Consider the following 17,836-nt stretch of genomic DNA (forward strand, 5'->3'; position numbering starts at 1 on the left):
ATACACTCCCCCTTGTGAGGCTAGCTGTGTAAGAACCATGGGGGAAAAACACTATCAACTGAGTGCTTCATGCATCCAGATTATGTAGCCAAATATTTGATAAAGCGCTAGTTGTTTTTCAGCCTCTGGAAATGTTGGATTAGTGACATTCCTAAATATTAGCATGGAGGTTCTCGGCAGTCTGTTTGTGCCTCTTCCAAAAATAAATGTAAAATCTGGTTCTCAGATTTTCAAGTGCCTTCTTATTGATGTGTATACAGATGCATCTTTTTTCAAATAGTACAGTAACACAACCTGTTAGATATGCTTTTATAATATGGTGATATATGCATACACACACGAGACACAGTATATATTATTAATAAATATTATCTGATCAAATCTGCAAAAGCCTTGGCTAATGTATTAAACATTGTCTTATTTTTTCTAACAAGGGGCACAGAAGCACTTTGTGATATAGTACTTTTGAACAGTATTGAGATAATCTATTCTATTTGATAATGTGAGGGGGAAAAGCTTAACATTAAAAAAAATTTAAAAAATGGTAAATGTATTTTAATCTCAATGACATATTTCACTTGAATCAGCTAATGCAGTTGTATGACTTCTAAATTATCTGTAACAGGAATTTCAGAAACATTTTCTGTATATTAGCAAGTTTCTGGCCCAAACATATAGCTAATTGATCAATTACTTGATTTCTAGATGACACACACACACACACACACACACACACACACATATATATATATATAATGAATGAACTTTGGGACCAAAGTAAGTAATTCACATCAAAATACTAATGTATGTATCTCATAATCCCATATGCCCCAGCTGCCTAGTTCCTTTACCCTCCTATCTTCAAGTGCAGGATGGTTTTAAAGGTATTAAATACAGTATTTGGTGAAGAGGTAGTACCATTGTAGATCTACAAGAAGGTAACTAAAAACCTAACTGTAAGTAAATGTATTCAGAAGTAAATCAGATTGTGTTTTTATTGGGCCTACTCTCATGTAGGTATGCATAACCTCCCAGGCTAAGGACCAGAGTAAAATCTGAACATAAATGAGCAGTGAGCAACGTAAACCTGTTAAGGTAAGAGATGAGAAAGGGCACCAGATTCCATCTGATGTTGGAAGCTAAGCAGGGTCAGCCCTAGTTAGTACTTGGATGGGGAACTACCAAGGAATATTGGGTGCTGTAAGCTAGATTTCAGAGGAAAGAATTGGCAAAACAACACATGAGTATTCTTTGCCTTAGAAAACCTTATGAAATTCATGGTGTTGCCATAAATCGACAGGCAGCTTGGAGGTGCATACATACACACCACACAGTAAACTGTCTTATATTAAGTCAGAAGACTGGCCCATGCAACAATGGCTCTCCAGTGTTTCAAACAAGAATCTTATCCATCCACTGCTAAAGATGCCAGGAACTGAACCTGGGTCCATCTCTATGCAAAATATGTTGTCTACTACCGAGCCACGGTCCCCTCCTCTTATTGTAACCTGCTCCAAGTATACTGCCCCAGATTATGCAGTAAATGCAGCAATACATTCCTCTTCACCCTTTTTTTGTAGAGATTTGGGTCCCCTGTTTCTGAAGCTCAGCCACGAATAGCAGTATATATGTCACATTAAGCAAATCTCAATTATACTGTAAAACAAACTACACCTCATAAAATATACCTTTCATTGAGCATAACAGCCTTTTCAGCATGAAGTCTGACACAAATACTATTTTGCACAAAGACACTGCTAGTATGCTTTTTATTAACATCTTTAGCAATTGCCATATGTGTTTGTCTTAAAGCTCCCACAAGAACCTTTATTTCTATTAGAACCAAGTAACACGGCTCCCTCTGCTCAGCTAACCAACTAACACTGTTTGTGTGCATGACTATTTCTTAAGAATGAGGAAATAAATGTGCATCAGTTGGGGTAGGGATATAACAGGAGACTTATTCTTGGAGAATGTGGTTGTAGTGACCATTTAAGGTTGGAAACAAGTCCAGTACACTTCTGCACAAATGTATTAGTACTTGGATGGCTTCCCAGCCCTGCTCTTCAACACATCATGGCAGGAATGCCACTGAAAAGCCTCAATATGCAGATGCCTCAAAACAAGAGCCTCTGTTTTCCATCAGTTAAATTTTATGCTTCATAAGTGAATCCAAGCTGAAAAATTAGAGAAAACTACCAGAGCCACACATCCCCATTCACAGTAATTAGAGAATTCTGCTGCAGGTCCCAACACAAAAGCAGCCCTCTCCTTCATACATCATCTACACAGAAAACCAGGCACATACATATTTGTTCACACAGACACAGTCTTCTCCAAAGCTTTATGGAAATGGATTCTTCCTGAGCCATGTCTGTATGAACTTTTCTTGCTGTATCCACTGATTCTCGGTCTACATGCTTGGCCTATTCAGCTAAGGGATAATATGCAAAACTGGGATTCTTCAGGATGGAAGCAGCTGCCATATCACAACTCTGACATCACTTTATCTCTATACAGAAGGCAATTCTACAAACAGATGATCTGCCTTTGCAGAAGTATTTTTTAAAATTGAAGATGTTATCGAAACACATATCTCTACAACTTTGAAGCAGGATGGCTAATGATTGCCTGAAAGAAGATGCAAAGAGATCAGTACGAAAGATAACACTGTGCTACTTAACAGATTTCTTCTACAAACTTTTGTACAAAATTCAGTTCATAATCTGATCCCTAAAGGGTGATACGGAAATCTGTGGTGTTAACCAAAAGAGAACCTTAACCCAGGACAGCAAACTATTTGATTTCTTCCAGAAGCCAATTTTATATTCTCCATGTAGTAACGGCGCATTCAACAGTGCAGGTCCCTTTTAAACCTGTAAACATTGATGATACGCTATTCATATACTTCTGCCAAGATTTTTTTTTAATGGCTTAATCCTCTTTGTATAGACACATTCGATATTTTAATAATATTTTACCACAAGAGGCTGAGACATAGTACTCTCCTGAATTTTTCACTAACTTCTGTTTTTCCATCTGTGCTACTTTCAGCACAAAAAACCTGCATTTGTTGGTGGGTGAAGATTATGCCTTTTCGCAATTTATTTGAAATGTGTTATTCTGCGGCATGATCCCTGATCATTACACTGCTCCCCCCCCCCTAACATTTTTCCTCTTTCCCTTAGGAGACTCTGTACTCCTGGTATCTTGGTTCAATTATTTCTCCACACGTAGGTTACATAACTCCTCTTTTACACACACACACACACACACACACACACACTCACTTTACAAACAGGCCACAACCTAGAGCATATATATGTATGTTTATATACGCAGGGGTGATGCACCATCAGTAGTATCATCACAAGGTAGCACCGCAGCAGCATAGCTGGTCAAGGAGCCACTGTCAGAGAGGAGCATGGAAACATTTCTTGTTGACTATCCTAAAGTATCCCTGACAGGCTGAAAGGAGCGACTTGAGGTTCCTCAACTACAAGCCCTATCTTCCCCTCTTTGTTTCGCCTGCCACTCATTCCATCCCTGGCTGTGTAACCGGCATCCCATTCAGGTTTCTTACCCCTCTATATATACACACATATACATACATACATACATACATACATACATATATCACAAACAAGCCACAACCTAGAAAACCTGAAGGGGTAGCTGTGTTGGCCATTTAACAAATATACAACCTAGAGCATGTATGTGTATGTATATGTAAGGGCAACGCACCATCGTAAAGAGCATGTGCGTGTATGTATGTGCATGTGTATATATCTGTTGTGAATTTATTTTCCTTAGAGAGAACCAGAAGTCATGTTTGAAAAGCAAACATCATTTATTTAGCTGCAGCACTATTCCCAGTAGGAAATCCAGCCAAATTACTGGGAACTCCGAATTCAAAGTGAACCTAGTTTTTATAGCATTTTGAACAAAGAAAACTAGAAATCACATTTCACTGGTTATGCTGAATTAAACATTTTCACCCCTGTATATTCATTGCATGTTCAAATATTACACCTCACATGCGTCTCTATCCCTCATGGGTTACCCATCAATCAAACCATTTATCTATACGTGTTTTTTTACTGTCCTCAAACTGTTTATGCAGTACTTCCTTTTATTTGGGCCAGCAACTTAAAATCTGGAGCCATTCAGAGTGGTTTGCTTTCCAAAGCAGAACATTTGACATGACCCTAGAATAACAGCCTTTGCTCTTAGCACATTTCACATTTCAGCTTCAGCTCCTCTGAGCATAAGGAAAATTCTGAGTTTTAACCACTCTGCCACAGAACGGAAGGGTGACGCACCCTCATAAGGAGCATGTATCTGTATGCGTATGTATGTAAGTACGTGCATGTGTATGTATGTCAGGGCGATGCACCCTCATAAGGTAGCATAAATGTGTAACCAGACTCCCATTCATGTTTCTCCCTGAGAGAGAGCATCCTTCACTACCAGAACCTTGGGATGTTAGGCACATGCTGCCATAGTCGCCATCCATCTACAACGGTGGATGCATAAATCACCACAAACAGGGGATAGGTGCCTCCATCCTTGCCTTCCTAAGGCTGCGTCCACACTGGAGAGATAACCCGGTTTGGCACCACTTTGGCGCAAGGCTGCTATGGAATTCTGGGAGTTGGAGTTTGTTGTGGGGACCAGACCAAACTCCAGCTCCCAGAATTCCATAGCCCTGAGCCAAAGCGGTGCCAAACCGGGTTATCTCTCCAGTGTGGACACAGCCTTAGCTTACAGCTGCAAGCCTCCCAGAGAGTGGAGCTCCAACCCAGGCCCTCCCTCGCCTGGGATTCCCACCTGGAGGAGGGTCCGGGCGGCTGCTGCGCGGAGGCGGCGGTGGAGGGAGCCCTTCCTGCTGGGAGCTGTCCTCCGATGCCTGGTGCTGAAGGAGGCTTGGCGGTCCCGGGCGAGGCGGCGGAGGCTGCGGCGGAGGGGCCTAAGGGCAGCTGCCCCTCGGCTCCCCCGCCCTCCAGGCTGGCCTCGTTGCCCATGGCGGGCGGTGGAGGCGGCGGGGGAAGCCGGGGTGGCGACGGGCTCCTTCAGCCTCCTCCTCCTGCTGCTGCTCAGCGCAGCGCCGCCATCAGCAGCCTCGCTCCACCATCGCGCTGCCTGCCCCCCATCTCCGCACTGGGCATGCGCACTCCTGGAGCAAGCGGGCGCGCGGGCGGGCGCGAGCCACACAGCGTGCGTGCGTGCGCGTGCGTGAGAATACTCAGCCATCGACCTTCTCCTCCTCCTCTTCGTTCTGCCCCCCCTTTCCGAAAGAGGGGCGCGCGCTAGGCTAGGTTGACCAATCACAGCCTAGCACTTCCCACTGCTGGGAGCGGGAACCAATGAAAAGCGCCTCTCTCTGGCCACGGCAGGCCCCCCCTCTCTCTCAAGCTGAGACGCACAGACACATACACAGTCTCTCTATCTATCACTCCCTTCTTTTTCCTCTCTCCATGGTCCTGTTGTCGGCCGGGCACGCGCCTTCCACAGCGAAGGCCTCGGCCTTGGGACTGACCAATGGGCGGTGGCTGCTCCTTCCCTCCCCCGTTGCGCCGTCCAATAGGAATCTCCCTTGCCTCACCCCACCCTCCAGCACGTGCCCTCGCCTTGCCCTCCTCTCGCCTGGCCCAGGATTGTACTCTAGTAGAGGGGCCAAGGCTGGGGGGGAGGGGGAGGGGCTCGCTTCGCGCCTTCGTCACCAACGCTTTTCCCGCGCGCGCGCCGGCTGACCAATGGGAGCAGGACTTTTTGCCCTTGGGCTGACCAAGGCGTTCGGAGGCTGCACGCGCACTGCACTGTAGAAATACACTAATACAATCTGACACCCCTTTAGCTGCCATGGCTCCAATGCTAGGGAATTCTGGGAACTGTAGTTTTGTGAGACATTTAGCCTTCTCTGTCAGAGAGCTCTGGTGTCACAGTTTAAACTACAGTTCCCCTAGCACTGAGCCAGGGGAGTTAAAGCGGTCTGCAACTGGATTATTTCTGCAAGTGTGTTTTGGACTACTATTAAACTCTGTGTTTCTCTGAAATTATTAATACAGCTAATAATGCTGATGTGACATGAATAACATCATGTTGAACAAGACTGTGCAAGGAGTCCAAGTAGACCACAAGTTGAGCATGAGTCAACAGTGCGATGCAGCAGCTAAAAAGGCCAATGCAATTTTCGGCTGCATCAATAGAAGTATAGTGTCTAGATCAAGGGAAGAAATAGTGCCATTGTACTCTGCTTTGGTCAGGCCCCACCTGGAATACTGTGTCTAGTTCTGGGCACCACAAGTCAAAAAGGACATTGAGAAACGAGCATGTCCAAAGGAGGGCGACTAAAATGGTGAAGGGTCTGGAATCCATGCCCTATGAGGAACAATTTAGGGAGCTGGGGATGTTTAGCCTGGAGAAGAGAAGGTTAAGAGGTGTTATGATATAGCCCTGTTTAAATACTTGAAGGGATGTCATATTGAGGAGGGAGCAAGCTTGTTTTCTGCTGCTCCAGAGAACAGGACCCGGAACAATGGATGCAAGCTGCAGGAAAAGAGATTCCACCTGAACATTAGGAGGAACTTCCTGTTAGTAAGGGCTTCTTGACAGTGGAACAAACTCCCTCGGAGTGTAGTGGAATCTCCTTCCTTAGAGGTCTTCAAGCAGAGGCTGGATGGCCATCTGTCCCAGGGGCTGCTTTGATTGAGATTTCCTGCATGGCAGAATGGGGTTGGAGTGGATGGCCCTTGCGGTCTCTTCCAATTCTCATGATTCTTTGATTCTATGAACAAGAGACTTTCCAAGACACGCTGTTATCAACATTCCTTCTTAGGTCATACAAGGACAGGGCTGTGCCCTCCTAGTTGAATTTATCTATCTGTAAAGCAGTCTTCTACCGTATCCCGCTTTATCAAGCATTATTATCTCTTCTAATGAGTCTGGTCATCTCATTATATGGCCAAAATACTGTAGCTTCAGTTGGTCAGTCTGGCTTCTAGAAGGACCTCAGGCTTGATTTGCTCAAAACCATCATTTCTCCTTTTGGATGTTCCTGGTTTCTGCAGAACTCTCTTCCAGCATAATATTTCAAATATGTTCATTTTCTTCCTGTCTTCTTTCTTCACTGTCTGACTTTCACAATGATACACAGAAACAGGAAATATAATGGCATTGGTCTTGACTTTTGTATTACATAACACTACTACACTTTAGCATCTTGTCTAATTCCTTCATAGCTGCCCTTCTTAGTCCCAATCTTCTGCTTTCTTGACAACAGTCTCCATTTTGATTTATGAATGATCCAAGGTATAGAAATTAGGGAGCTATTTTGAGATTTTCATCCTCCAAAGCTGTGTAAATCATCTATCGTATTTCCCCCCCTTAACGCTCAACTATAACCCTACTTTTGCACTTTCTTTCTTGGCCTACCTCAGTAGTTGTTCCAAGTCTGCTATTTTCTTTTTTTTTTGTATGGTATCATCTCCAAATCAAAAAATACATTTTCTTCCTCCAATTTTCATGTCTCTTTAATCCATGTCTAATCCAGTTTACAGTGTATGTGTTGTACTTTGTGTTTCAAATTGTACTTCATATTGAGTGTGTGCGTGTGTGCATGTGTTTCTCCAGATTGTTAAAATAATTATAACTGTCCAGATTGTAAAATAATAAAGAATGCCACTGCTCTCTGCTTACTGATTTCTCTCATTAATTCCAGCAGATCTTTTGGGGGGGGTTGTGATTAATATTGTCACTTCGTCATTGAACATAATGATCTTATGCTTTTGTCCATTATTTTTTAGGCTTCTGAACCATTATTATTCTTTATGACAATTACAAGAAGTTCTAAAGAGAGGGTAAAAAGTAAAGGTGACAAAAAGATTACCCTACTTAATACCTTGGCCTCAAAAAAAGAAAAATCTCCTTGAATCAAATCCATTTACTGTCATTTTTGGTAAATGACCATATCTCTTTCATAAAACATCATCCAACATCTAATTTCCCCTAACAGTCAAAATATAAAACCCCATTCCAAATAATCAAATGCTTTCTGTGCACTGAGATCTAGGGTTGCCTAATGGGGACTTTATCTTTTTACTCCTGGGATGACACTGGTCTGTACATTAAATCTGTTATCTGCCATTGGAGTATAAACCCCAACTAATCTGAGGAGATATTACACTTTTTTATTATAGTGCTCAGTCAGAATCCAGTGTTCAGATGTTTGTTTCTATGAGGCAGTGCAATATGGGGGGGGGGGGGATAATATAATAGGATTTCCTATTGACTGTCCCAGACTTAACCAGCCACCCTAACAAGAATGGGATTTTGAAAGGAAAGAATTACAATTTAAAAAGCAATTTTCAGAATCAGTACCACCAGATTTTGAATTTCAGTTGACATTTTCAGACACAGCCGGCTTATATATGCCTCTCTCTGGCCTCTCCACTCCGCCCTATGCATCTGAGGAAGTAGGCTCAAATCTACAAAATCTCATGCTACCAGCTGCTTTCTTTCAGTTAGTCTCAAAGGTGCTACAAGGTCCTTTTGCATACTGCAGAATAACACATCTATGTCTTTGAAGAAATGTTGTGTATCTGGAAACATTTGTCCCTCAGTTGCAAATGTCATGCTGTTGTATTCATGCAAGACCTAAAATGCTGGTACATAAAAACTGCAGGAAGCTGAAATAAAAAGTCATTGGGAGTTCCATTTGCACAACGAGATCATAAAACTTTCTCTGTAACCTTATTAAAAGAAGTCTGGAAGATTTGCAGCTGGAACTCCAAGTGAGATCAGTGATGTTGACAACACAGGGGCCATTCACACAACATTATAAACCAGTTTACAAGCCAGTTTTAAAGGGGGTAGTTCACACTGCTGCTGCCGATTTTGCACACCCAAATAGGGGTGGACCAGGGGCAAATCTCCCTCATCACTGGATTTTCCAATATCGAGTTTTCCCCTGTGTCTTTTGGAAAAAAGCAGGTTTTTCAGGGTGCCTCCAATGTGAACTTGGCCCCGATCCCATTTGGGGCATCCTGAAGGGAGGCATTAATGGTCAGAGGGGTGGAATATATCCAACCCATCCCACAGGTCTACCTTGAATGCTCACGCTTAGTTGCCAGCTCTGAGTGGGTTTTCATGCTAAGGGGTCCTCCAAGAGGCTTGCCCCCTCCCCATCTTCCGAGGCTGGCAGGGGGGAATCCCCAAGGAGAAGCTTTCATGGGGGTTTCATGGCAAGGAGTCCTCCAAGAGGCTTGCCCTCCCCATCCCCCAAAGATGAGAGGGGAGGGGTTCACTCAAACAGTGTGGCATAGATGCACATTATTTGATTAACAGAACAAAAATAAAAACCCCAAAACGATCAAATGTGATTGATAAGGAGGCTGCATTTTTAATTGATACTTTGGTCAGTGTGAACTTGACAGGATTAAATTTTACTGGAGAAATTCGATCAGGGTAAACATAATGTGAACTTCTATTCGGGTCAGATTCAGTACTGCATGTCCGGATCTACCCAGCACAAAAACACAACTGTGAATGGGGCCCTGGATAGGGATTCAGGAGGAGGAAGAGAAAGAGAAAAAGGACAAAAGGAGTGGTGAACATACTGTAGAAGGTCAGCAGCAAGGAAGAATAGCTAAAAGATAGGGACAAATAACTGAATTTCTAAGCCATCAGAAAGTTCTTTGTGTTATGTGTTAATAATAAAAATATTTTTAAAAAAGAAAAAAAGTTTTGATGCAAGCAAAATTCAAATGAGAATTAGGAGAGTGAATAATTAGCTTTAATGCAACATGTCTGATAAACTGTGATGTTCTTATAATATTAAATGATGCATGAGTTTAAAATGAAGAAGAAATGAAGAACAAACATGAAAGAATTACTAAATTTGGAAATTGTGATGTTCTTGGTTATTGACTTCATTTGTTTTATTGCTGAAATGAAGGAAACCTGAAAATTATATAAATTAACTTCACCCGTGGCCACTATGCTTCAGAAGATGCATCATACAAAAAAACAGTACAAATTATTGGAACCTGAATAGTATGGGCTATAGGGAAACAGTAAGTCAAGATCAGTAGCCATCATTTTTTCAACTGCATTTCCATTTAAAAAAAAGAAAACAGATATCCATAAGGATATTACAACTTTGTGAAAGGACAATATTGTAACAAAATAAGTACATTTGCCTCTGTTTATGCAACAAAGGAAATTAAATTAAAATTCTAAGAGTTTTTTTTTTATATAGATAAATTTAAACAAGGAGAAATTATGTGAAGTCGAAGGCTTTCCTGGCCAGTGTCCATAGTTTTCTGTGGGTTTTCTGGGCTATGCAGCTGTGTTCTGGAAGAGTTTATTCCTGATACTATATTCCATATCGTGCAACTGTGGGCATCTCTACGTAGGGACCACTAAACACGAATAAAAGAAACCCATGAGAGACACTGCAGACTGAGCCAGCCAGAAAAAAATGGCAGTAGCAGAACATGTCATAAGCCAACCTGGGCATAGAATGCTTTTTGAAAACATTGAAATTCTAGAAGAATCATGTCAGCAACTACCAGGTTAGAATGCACAGGGAGACCATTGAAATCCAGAAACACCTGGACAACATCAACAAGAAAGAAGAAACATTGAAAGTAAACAAAGTTTGGCTACCAGTCCCGAAGAACACCGAAATTAAAACTCAATACATGCAAATAAACACCACCCAGGGTCAGGGGGTTTCCCCAACAGATTGCTAATTAAATAGACACACATATCCTCCCACCCTGAGGCCTTGCCATTCAACTACAGACCAACTCACAGATTAACATGTAAATCACTTTCTCCCAGCAAAGAGTCACACAAGTATATATACCTCACATACTACCATGCCACCACCCTCTGAAGATGCCAGCCACAGATGCAGGTAAAATGCCAGGAATAAATTCTACCAGAACATGGCCACATAGCCTGGAAAACCTACAGAAAACTAAGGGGAAATTATGTTGCTGTATCCCTTCAAGCCATTTCTGAGTTATGGTGACCCTAAAGCAAAGCTATCATGGGGATTTCTTAGCAAGACTTGGTTTTGCCTTTCTCTTCCTCTAAGGCCGAGTGGGTTTACGTAGCCGAGCAGGGATTCAGACCTTAGTCTCCAGAGTCAAAGTCCAACACTCAACCACTACACCATGCTGACCGTCTAAAACAAATTTTAGGGTAGATGCATGCAGATCTTCTAAAAATGTATGTGACAAAATGGAATATAGATTGACAAAATTGTTGTAGGAACGTTACCTTGTAGTGCTTGGGAGTAGACAATCCACAGGGCCCTATCACACTACACTGCTATATTCACTGGAACTGCCATGGTAACATCCTGTGGAAATCTGGGGTTTGTATTTTAGTGAGGCTCTCTGGCTGAGAATTCTAATTCCCTTCCCTAAGCTGCAAATCCCAGAAATCCATAGGAGGAAAGCATAGCCGTTAAGGTGGAATATAGCATTATAACAGTGTAATAAAGCCCAAAGATCAATTAGGATGCACCTACACTGCTTTAACTGCCATGGTCAATGCTATGAAATCCTGGGATTTGTAGTTTGCTGTGGCACGAGACCTCTCTGACAGAGAAGGCTAAACATCTCACAGAATTACAAATCCCAGCATTTCACAGCCTTGAACCATGACAGTTAAAGCAGTATCAAACTGCATTATTTCTGCAGCGGAGATGCAGCCCCAGTCACATAAAGAAAACACTTGATCTAGAAGAGATACCGTTTTAATTAATTTAATACAAAATATTGTAAAAGAAGAATTTTGTATTGTTAAAGCAGAAGCTACCCAATCATGCACCAGTTTGAGTGAATTTAAATATGCAATCCATGACCTGTATTTGTAGATTTAATACCATTTCATTAACTAAACCAGGATCTATGGGAGGAAAGAATGTATGTAGAATTACTTTACAGAAAACATAACATCCTACGTACTGTTTGACGGTGGAAAATGGTCTCTTGGAGTGTGGTGGAATCTCCTTAGTAAGTTTTTAAGCAGAGGCTGGATGACCATCTCATGTGAGTGTTTTGGTTATGACAGGGGTTTGACTGGATACCCCTTGTGGTTTCTTCCAGCTCTCTGATTCTATGATTCTATTCAACATACACTAACTTAGGGCCTCACAATATGAGCCTCCTATCCCACTGCAATTGTAGTATCTGGTGTTGCTAAAGCCCTATCACACACCTTCCATATTTGAATTGGTTTGGGGCATGTGCACAAATGTGTACAACACACACACACCCAGAATGCCTACCTATGACAGGGAGACAGCTGGGGAGGGAGAGGAGATATATATGGGTGGAGGGTGGTCCTTCCTTCATATTATTTCCCTGATGGAGGCCCGTGTCAAGTCTCTGGAGCATGCAAGAGACAGAGAAGTTAGGTCTTCAGGGCCCATGAAATGAAAGATCTAGCACCTGAGATGAAATCCTGATAGAAAAAATATAAGCCAATCCACTTAGCATAAAAGAATATTTATTTACTATTTCTGGCAGTTAGAATCATAGACTCACAGAGTTGGAAGAAACCCAAAGAGCCATCCAGTCCAACTCCATACTGCCATGCAGGAACGCACAACCAAAGCACCCCTGACAGACAGCCATCCAGCCTCTCTTTAAAAACCTCCAAAGAAGGAGACTCCACCACTGTCTGAGGGAGTGTGTTCCACTGTCTACTGCTAACTGTCAAGAAGTTCCTCCTAATATTGAGGCGGAATCTCTTTTTCCTATAGCTTGCATCCATTGCTCTGTGTAGTAGTCTCTGGAACAGCAAAAAACAAGCTTGCTCTATCTTCAGGCTGACATCCCTTGAAATATTTAAACATGACTATCATGCCCCCTCTTGCTGCTTCATTGAAAAAGGGAAGGTAGAGAGATTATATAAATTGAAGAAGCTGATGTCAGCAACAAATGAATTTCTGCAACTCAAGCTAACAAATGTTCTGATTAGAAAGGCTAGCAGCTCACTGCTCAGATGGGAAAACACTAATAATGTGGATATTTTAAATGTGTTATAAGCCACTTTGATTGTTTTGCCACAGAAAAGTGGAATAAAAATAAAAGTTTTATTTATTATTTATTTATTAATAATTGTCTCAAGTAATGGCAACCGGCAATGGATATGCCAGAAAATGCACAGTGTATTTTTATATGCCATTTTCTCCTCTCACCTTTAGGATTTAAATACACAGCTGATTCCTTGGAAGAAAACGTGGAGCCATCCATGATGTAGCATGAAAAATCACAGTACTTGCTGTCCTTCAGTTTACCACACACTCTGTTATTGTTAGAGCTTATCAATAAACATTAATGACCATATATTTAAAACATATGAAATTGTATGCAAATCAAGCTTTTGGTCCATCCAGGCCAGGACAGACTGTTCTGAATGACACCAGGATCTGGTGGCTAGACCCAACAGCCTGCCTGATACTATTTGGGTCTTCCCTAGACATTCATTATATTCTTGCCATAGGTTTATTCAATATGAGATCCAAAGAATGAATTTCTAGCATGTTGAGAAAGAAGTATTGAAAGTAATTTAAACACACAGCAGGCTAATATGTTTCAAGGAACATTATCATTAAAACAATAGAAGATATATGATTACTCTTACAATACATTTTCTTTAGTAAAGATTTAATCTAACTGACTAGTAGCAGTCATAGCTCAGAGGCAGAACACATTGTTTGCATACAGAACAGTGGTGGCCAAGTGTGGTGTGTCTGGGGGCCTGATTCCTGTCCTGGAGATCATCCAGAAGCAGCACAGACTGCCAAAATTGACAACAAAAGAAATCTGGATGGGCCCAGAAGTCCACTTCTGTATTGAAAAGGTGGAATTATAAAATATTTAACACTTTATAGAAGAGGAGTACAACCTATACAAAAGTTAAATTGCCACTTCTGGAGGCTCTCAGAATAAATTATTCCAGGGGGGAGGGGGGAGTTGGCCAGATGATGTTCTTTCTTTCTTTCTTTTTTATCCCCCCCCCAAAAAAAAACTGGGCAAATACACATTACAAATAGAAGTTTCTTTCACAATTTTTCATACATACCTTTTTCATACACAGAAATCAGTCTAGTACTATTATGATCTATCTCTAAATTTTAACTTAAGTATCTTCCATTCAGAGTAGTACATAACTAATTCCAAACTAAATCCAGTTTTCCCCCATTTCTTTTTGTATTGTTGCTCTATTTTACCATTGAAAAGCATACTTAATTTGTCCATGGCCATAGACAATATTCTTTCTGAGGAGGCTTAAGGGGTTAATGTGGAAAGTCTTAGAAATACACTTTGCCCACCTTTAATATAGAAAATCCCAGATTCAGTCCCTGGCTTCTTACATAAAGGTCTCAGGCAGGAGGGCAGAGAATTTGGAGCATGTGAGATTCCACAGTTAGGAGGACGTTGCCAAAGGACTTGGTGGGAATGAGACTTATGATTGGAATGTAGTAACAGAACGGTATAACCTTTTATAGAGAAATAGGCCAAACAGGAAAGGAGGAGAGTCACAGCAAAAATGTGGCACTGCCAAAATTTCTTAAAACCTTTCACTGTGTGCCACCACTGCCACTAATTTGTGATGATGAGACTCACCCACCCAACTACTTTCTCGTATGGCAGAACAATGGGTCTTTTTGATTCCACTGGTGCCCCAATTATGATGATGGCCACTATACCACCAATTCTTCACTGCGAGACTCAAAGTTAAGTGTCTCCTGTACTATAACTCTCTTAAGCCATTCCTCTGTATTTCAATTTCCCCCCAGATTGGTACCAACAATTCTTTGACAGCCACACACCCATTACTTAATGTGTCCCAAACCTAAAAATATTTTTCTCAATGCTGGTAGCTTTTTTAATGCGTTTCTGAAATCACTTCAGACAACTGCATGTTGAAACAAAGTTATAAATTTACTTAAAAGTCACAGTATCTCTTTTAGTGGATGTTGTTCATAATGAATACGGTGTACTCATCCCTCCATATTAGTGACTTTCAGTATTCATGGATTTGATTAATATGTTCTCTCTAGGAATACCTAGGTCTTCCAGTGCAACTCTATGGTAAACTTTAAAAGTTGCACTGAAAGACCTAGAGATTCCTAGAGAGAATCCTCTACTAGGCATTTGTAGTTCCTCCAGTGCAGTTCTATGGTCAATGTCTGTCAGATGTTGACCACAGAGTTGGACTGGAGGGCCTAGACATGGTGGGTTTTGTTATTTGTGGTTTTTCCATATTCATGGGCGTCTTGTGACCCTAGCCCTAGCGAATATGGAGGGACAAGTGTACTTTATTAGTTACACAGTTTCTTTAGCTTGCCTTTGTAATTGGTTCTTTAGAGCTTTAGATATGTCCATTACAGCCTAAGTTCTCACAGAACCTTTATTAAACTTTTGTATCATATAACCCTTCTGGTTACCTGTGAATCCACTAGTCACCAAACACTATGTCTCCTACAGGAAACTACAACACTCTTTGTCCCTTTCTTAGATACCTAAAACCCTGTCTAACCACCCTCATAGCAGCCTAACCTAGCCTCAATGGCTCTTCACCCCTCAGGGACACTAAACAACAACACTTTCAAACTTGCTCCTCCCTCTTATATACAGTACTCACTCCTGGGAGCGGTCCCCATCTTTTCCTGGCTTCGCTTCCATAGGCTAGTGCCAAGGTTCTAATCTGCTTGTGGTCTCCACAAGGAGGAATAGCTGTGAAGACATACAACAACAACTACAAGAATCCAGTAACATGAACCCTAAATAGCACCAAGCAGGCAGCCTCATTACAATTCCTTACATTACCTGGCCAGAGCTATACTGTGTTGGGGAAACTGTGAAAGAATAAATGGTAGCAGAGCTTTTAAAACATGACCTTTTCTGGCATGTTTGCTGGGAAATCTAGGAATCATAATATGAAAAAATGCCTTAGGCCCGGATCATACCACCAATAAGCGGCATACCAGGGCCGATTCTAGGGTTAGGGACTGTACGGCAACTGCTCAGTCCCTAACCCTAGAACATAATGGTGGCATAACAATGGCGGTGCCCTGTGTACACGGGTGCCACCATTGTTACGTAAACGCCATGCAACATCCACACATTGCCATGCGGCGCTTACATAACAAGTGCACCAGTGGCACACTTTTAAAAGAATCCACTTTTTGTGGGTTCTTTTTCCTCCGCAGGGAAGCAATGTGGTTTGACGACTGCGGCTTCCCTTCGGAGAAAAAACAGGCACCGGCAGGCCGCCATTTTTCGCCAGTCTGTACTGCGCCATAGTTTCTAATAACCCAATTAGTTATATAGCTGGAAGCCAAGGATGAAAGAAAATAGAGATGAGCTCCCTCTGCAGCACTCCCCATTGCCACTGCCACTCCAGGAAAGCCTGTTCTTTTTGTAGCCTCTCCTCAATCTACCTCCCATACACATATGTATACACCCAGACCCATTTCCAGTTGAATCCTCCCTGGCATGGAAGAAAGAGGAAGGCTTGACAGTGATACCGGCAACAGTTCTAGTAACCCTGTTGAAAGGGTTGCTTGAAAAGGAAGGACTTGAGAAGGAAAGGAAGGATCTGAGGATTCAAGAACTATTGTTCTGAATACTAACTGGAGCAGGCAACTTTGGGAGAGGGGACCTGGGAAACCGCCCATGCAATAGCATTTGTGATTTTCCTTGTCCCCACTCCCACAGTGTCTTTGGTCCACCAGGCAGTGAAAAAATAGCCAGGCTCCACATTGCCCCATCTCTCTTGGAAGCATGCAAGAGCCACTAGAGGAGCTGCTCCCACCCACCATATTTTTCATCCCTCTTCTTCTTCCTTCCTTGGCAGGAAATGAAGGGGGTGAAGCATGCAATGTCTGGGAATCTAGGACCCTCACCCTCCAAAGACTGGCTTAGCTTTGCCCTTCATCCAAAGGGTAGATAGATCCAGCTGCCCAGAGCCTGAGGGCAAGTAACAGTGGTAACTCCTGCTGGGGCATTGCATCCACAGCAGCTGCCACTCATGGCATGCCAGCATTGCCTTGGACAACTGCCACCAATTACTAATGGGCTTGATAGAGGAAGTCATTCATCATAATCATGGTTACTTTATGTGTACACTGTTTTTCCATGTCCAATAAGCTCAGAGCAATTCCTGTTGTCTCGGCATAAAACAGTTCCATATGTTGAACTGTAAGCCAAATTGGCTTTGCATTAAACTCACTAAATGGACAAGCTATTCTCAATTAGCTTCTGTTCATCCTCCACCTTCAGTACAGAAATGCTAACATTTACTGACCTTAGAGTTGCGTTAAGCCCCCTTTCACACTATAGAATTATAGTGTTAATATTCCACATTAACTGCCATGGCTGCAGCCTATGAAATCCTGGGTTTTATAGTTTGGTGAACACTAGAGCACGCTGGTAGAGAAGACTAAATACCCCTACTTAAACTACAAATCACAGGATTCCAAAAGGTGGAATCATGACAGTTAAACTGCTCTATAATTCTGTAGCATGAAAGGGTCCTACAAATGCCTACTGCAACTTGATCCCTGTCCTGTATTAGACTACAACTTCTGTAATCTCCATAAAGTATGAGCATTGAAACCTCCTTCTTTGGAGGTTTTTAAACAGAGGCTGAATGGCCATCTATCAGGAGTGCTTTGATTCAGTGTTCCTGCATGACAGGGATAGGACTGGATGATCTTTGAGGTCTCTTCCAGCTCTATGATTCTAACACTTTGGAACTGTGTCCATCAAAATGCGCAGTATAATAAAGGTATTTGTTTAAAAGG

The 17,836-nt window shown here is 42.1% G+C and overlaps 1 protein-coding gene across 2 annotated transcripts in view; it reads right to left on the minus strand.

The window, feature by feature from the left end:
• The window catches only part of BSN (bassoon presynaptic cytomatrix protein), a 274,395-nt gene extending 269,253 nt beyond the window's left edge, over nt 1-5,142 (minus strand). The window contains exon 1 of one of the 2 annotated variants that reach the window (XM_089525741.1): nt 4,831-5,142. In XM_089525741.1, coding sequence (XP_089381867.1) covers nt 4,831-5,024 — 194 coding nt within the window. In that variant the 5' untranslated portion in view covers nt 5,025-5,142. The remainder of the gene's footprint in view (nt 1-4,830) is intronic. The other variant, XM_089525751.1, reaches the window with a different exon arrangement.
• Between the last annotated feature and the right edge of the window lie 12,694 nt (nt 5,143-17,836).

Source organism: Sceloporus occidentalis, unplaced genomic scaffold (genome assembly GCF_023333645.1).
Source record: "Sceloporus occidentalis isolate IW3139 unplaced genomic scaffold, rSceOcc1.0.p SCAF_1, whole genome shotgun sequence".
In the NCBI taxonomy this organism is placed as follows: domain Eukaryota; kingdom Metazoa; phylum Chordata; class Lepidosauria; order Squamata; family Phrynosomatidae; genus Sceloporus; species Sceloporus occidentalis.